Source organism: Haematobia irritans, chromosome 1 (genome assembly GCF_050003625.1).
Source record: "Haematobia irritans isolate KBUSLIRL chromosome 1, ASM5000362v1, whole genome shotgun sequence".
In the NCBI taxonomy this organism is placed as follows: Eukaryota; Metazoa; Arthropoda; class Insecta; order Diptera; family Muscidae; genus Haematobia; species Haematobia irritans.
Genome location: NC_134397.1, coordinates 266,904,842 through 266,909,692, shown reverse-complemented (window position 1 = coordinate 266,909,692; position 4,851 = coordinate 266,904,842). Strand labels below are relative to the sequence as shown.

The 4,851-nt window shown below is 38.6% G+C and overlaps 1 protein-coding gene across 1 annotated transcript; it reads left to right on the top strand.

Annotated features, from left to right (window-relative positions):
• The first annotated feature begins 2,994 nt into the window (after nt 1-2,994).
• LOC142219712 (small ribosomal subunit protein uS7A-like) lies at nt 2,995-3,703 on the top strand. Its single transcript, XM_075288578.1, has one exon. It carries the CDS (start codon nt 3,038-3,040, stop codon nt 3,692-3,694), a length of 657 nt encoding a protein of 218 aa, XP_075144693.1. The 5' UTR covers nt 2,995-3,037; the 3' UTR covers nt 3,695-3,703.
• The last annotated feature ends 1,148 nt before the right edge of the window (nt 3,704-4,851 follow it).

The following is a 4,851-nucleotide window of genomic DNA, read 5'->3' as shown; positions in this document are numbered from 1 at the left end:
TTGCCTTAAGACATTATCAGAAAATTCAATTTAAAATCAATTTTGAATAATCTCAATTTCTAAGTAAATATCTCACGCTACGCCAAGCACGAAGACTGATATCACACTTAAGCAGACTGCTAATTCGGTAGTCAACTCAACTAAAACACAAAAATGTCAACAAGCTGATGATGAACAGTGAAAATCTCTTTTGGAAGAATTACCAGAATAGTTTCAGCTGAAAAGAGCAAGAGAGAGGGAGAGTGAGAGGAATGTTAAATGTAATTTAAGACATTCAGTCAAATACCAGCATTTAAGTTCTACTTAACATCTTTGACACTACATCACACTTGACCTTGTTCACAGGGTATGGAGGTGGGCTTGTGTGGGTTGAGGTACGAAATTTCTTGGTTGTTCCTAAGAAAATGTTATTCCCATACTAACAAGCAGACATTGTTGACAACACAAGTTCTTCAGCTGACATTACATCCAGACTGTGATTCATTTGTGTCACCAAACTTGGCCAAAAGTCAACCGTACGCACACACACAATCTCTGCCTTCCCTTGTTTCATTAGAATTTCGAAGGATAAACATACAAAACACTAACAAACTACAGAGGTTGTATCCATATTTTCAGTCGTTATTGCTTACCACGTTACAACAAATCCCCAAAGAGTATTGTAAATCCCACTTTGTAGGGAATACCAGCAACACCTAGTGAGTCATTTAGTTTTCCTTAAGGGGATTCACACTCAGCTCCAACCTTGGATACCTTGATTTAGAGAATTATTTAAACAAACATTTATGTGTGTGTGTGTGTGTGCATGTTGGGGGATGGGGATAAGAGTAAGGGAATATTTGGTATTTGCCTGCTTCTAATTGTTTACCTAAAAATGACAGTTGTGTCATCATTGTCGTCATATCCCCAGCTACCAGTATCATAAAAGAAAAACAAGACAAAGTCGTGTTTTATTTTCCTACAGTTGGCCGAAACAAACATTAAAGATCCTTCTTATCGGCGCTTAGTTGACACGAAAAATCACCTGAAATGTTAGCCAGCATTAAGGTTGTTAATCCCCCACCCCCTTTGTCCGTGAACAATCTCAAGGACATGGTTTTTAGTACTTGATGGAAAGCACATGGGTTGCTTGATTTTTTAAGTGTGTGTGAAATAAGGGTTCTCTATATTTCCTAGCATGGAGTAATGGAAATAGGAAAGGAAGACATAATGACTAAATGACATAAAATTTTATGCTCAATGTTATCGCAAGAATAATGTGAAGAGATTTACAGGATACCTGTATATCCTCGTTTGTTAAGGGATATACATTTTGTGATAAATCTCATTGTGATAGAAAGATGTAATGAAAGATCAAGAATCAAGATGTCAAATATTTGAGAAGACGATACTTAGCATCTAATGATGGCTTAGTATTGCTAGCAGCATAATAACGAAAATATCTTGCTGGAAAAATAAAGCTTTCGTTTGTGCCTATATGGCGCTGAATTATTATGGTTGAATAGGATAAGACTGGGTTTCCAATTTCTATAAAGGGTGATACGGTCAAAATTTGGTCAAGAGAAAACGCGTGTAAATCGGTGAAATCGTTTATTTAAAAAATAAAATTAAATTTTTTTTTCAAGTTCAATTAGTATAAAATTCAGGAAAAATACTCAGTTAGGCTTTCGCTTTTCCAAATCCGAATTGCCGGGCCTCACGCTTGACACCTGCCATCAGATTTTGTACAGCCACCTTATCCACCTTCTTCGCCGCAGAAAGCCAGTTTGCCTTGAACTGCTGCTCGTCCTTAGCAGTTTTTTTGGTCTTCTTTAGGTTCCGCTTGACAATAGCCCAGTATTTCTCAATTGGGCGCCCCTCAATCTGGCGTGTTGGGAGGGTTCTTGTCCTTGGGAACCACCTGCACGTTGTTGGCGGCGTACCACTCCATGGCCTTTTTACCGTAATGGCAAGATGCCAAATACGGCCAAAACAGTACGGAACAACCGTGTTTCTTCAGGAAAGGCAACAGACGTTTATTCAAACACTCTTTCACGTAAATTTCTTGGTTGACAGTCCCGGAAGCTATGAAAATGCTGCTTTTCAAGCCACAGGTACAGATGGCTTGCCAAACCAGATATTTCTTTGCGAACTTTGACAGTTTTATGTGCTTGAAAATATCTGCTACCTTTCCCCTTCCTTTTGCCGTATAAAACTCCTGTCCCGGAAGCTGCTTGTAGTCGGCTTTGACGTAGGTTTCGTCGTCCATTACCACGCAGTCAAACTTCGTCAGCATCGTCGTGTACAGCCTCCGGGATCACGCTTTGGCCGTCGTATTTTGTTTATCATCGCGATTTGGGGTCACTACCTTCTTGTAAGTCGATAGTCCGGCTCGTTTTTTGGCTCGATGCACGGTTGTAGACGATACACCCAGCTTATTTGCGGCATCTCGGAGACAGAGGTTAGGGTTTCGCTTGAAACTACCGGCAACTCTCTTTGTCGTCTCAGCGGCTTCCGGTTTTCGATTTCCCCCCGATCCAGACCTCCTGGCTGTCGACAAACGTTCCCCAAACACTTTAATTGCATTTGTAACGGTTTTAGCGATTTTGCCAGCTTTGCGTTCGAGTAGCTCGGATTTTCGCGATGCGCGAGCAAAATTTTGATACGCTGCTCTTCTTGCTTGGACGGCATTTTGACAACTGAAGAGTGAATTCCAAAATCAAAATAAGAGCAACATTCTACACACACACACCTTCAAAATTAGGGGTGTTCAGGGTTTTTAAATGCAAACTTGAAAGAAATACGTCAAGTTTATATTGACCAAATTTTGACCGTATCACCCTTTATGTTACCTATAAAATGATTTATTCCATTTGCTGCCAGTCAAAAAAGAGCTTCCAAAAAAAGTTTGCATCCACAGCTTATAATCCAGAATGTAATACAAATTTGGATCATTTCTAATCCTTAGCATTTCTTTAAAATGTATTCCTTGTAAGTAATTTTGGCGTACGCCACTGCTGTTTGCATCGGGGATAATTTTTCTTAGTGAAAAAAAAAAATGGCTGAAGTTGCTGAAAACGTGACCCAGACTTTCGAGGACCAACCTCCAACTGAAACCGAGGGTGCTGAGACCCTTTTGAAAACCAATGTTGTTTCCAACACAGATTTGCACGAAATCAAATTGTTCGGTCGCTGGTCCCGTGATGACGTGACCGTCAACGATATCTCGTTGCAAGATTACATCTCCGTCAAGGAGAAATTTGCTCGCTATTTGCTCCACTCTGCTGGTCGTTATGCCGCCGAACGTTTCCGCAAGACTCAATGCCCCATCGTAGAACACTTGACCTGCTCCTTAATGATGAAAGGACGCAACAATGGCAAGAAACTCATGGCCTGTCGTATTGTTAATCACTCGTTTGAAATCATTCATTTGATGACTGACGAAAATCCTTTACAAATCCTTGTCAGCGCCATCATCAAATTTGGCCCTCGTGAAGATTCAACCCGTATCGATCGTGCAGGTACTGTCCGCCGTCGTATCAATCAAGCCATTTGGTTATTGTGCACCGGTGCCCGTGAAGCCGCTTTCAGAAACACCAAGACCATCACCGACTGCTTGGCCGATGAATTGATCAACGCTGCTAAGGGTTCTTCTAACTCCTATGCAATCAAGAAGAAGGATGAATTGGAACGAGTTGTCAAATCCAACCGATAAACGCTTCATGTTTCCTTATATACAATATATTGTATATATGTTTACACGTTTTATAAGTATATGAAAAGATAAATAAATACATGAAGAAATTAAAAAAGAAAACAAAATAAAATGTTACCAATTCTCTTTTTATTTGTATTAATTTTTTTATTACACTTTTAGTTTCTTCTTAAAGCTTTATCAAATTTTGAAATCTTGTCCAGCAAAAAAAAAAATACTTCCAATAAAGTTCATTGGATCCCCATCATATGAAGCGGAATTAATATAATGGAATTTACATGGGCTTATCATAAAATGTTACTAATTTTACTTTATATTATTATACATTTTTTATTACACTTTTATTTGTATACCCACACACAAAAAAATTTCACGAAAAATTTTCCAATTAATATTTTAATTGAGTTTTAAAAAATATTCAATTAAAAATTTAATTGATTCAACAAATTTTTTAATTGAAACAAAAATCAATCACAAAAATAACAGTATCAATTAATTTTTTAATTGGATCAATTAACTTTTTAATTGACCTTCAATTAATTTTTTAATTGATACTACCATTTCTGTGATTGAAGACATTTCAATTAAAAATTAATTGGATCAATTAATTTCGTGATTGAATCAGAAAAAAAAATTTTTGTGTGCACCACCATAGAATGATGATGCGGTTATAATAACTTTGTCATTCCCTTTGTAACTCAGCGAAATATCGATTTAGGACTATATAGGTTAGGTTAGAGTGGCAGCCCGATGTGTCAGGCTCACTTAGACTATTCAGTCCATTGTGATACCACAGTGGTGAACTTCTCTCTTATCACTGAGTGCTGCCCTATTCCATGTTAAGCTCAATGACAAGGGACCTCCTTTTTATAGCCGAGTCCAAACGGCGTTCCACATTGCAGTGAAACCACTTAGAGGAGCTTTGAAACCCTCAGAAATGTCACCAGCATTACTGAGGTGGGATAATCCAGCGCTGAAAAACTTTTTGGTGTTCGGTCGAAGCAGGAATCGAGCCCACGACCTTGTGTATGCAAGGTGGGCATGCTAACCATTGCACCACGGCTATATAAGACATTAGGTTATGTGGAAGCCCGATATTTCAGGATCACTTACGGCCATTTTCATGTGGCTCCGTTAGGCTTTAACTGCCAGTTAAC

What these genes read in the sequence shown, in the direction of transcription:
- LOC142219712 (XM_075288578.1), top strand. Translation starts at nt 3,038, where the DNA reads ATGGCTGAAGTTGCTGAAAACGTGACCCAGACTTTCGAGGACCAACCT.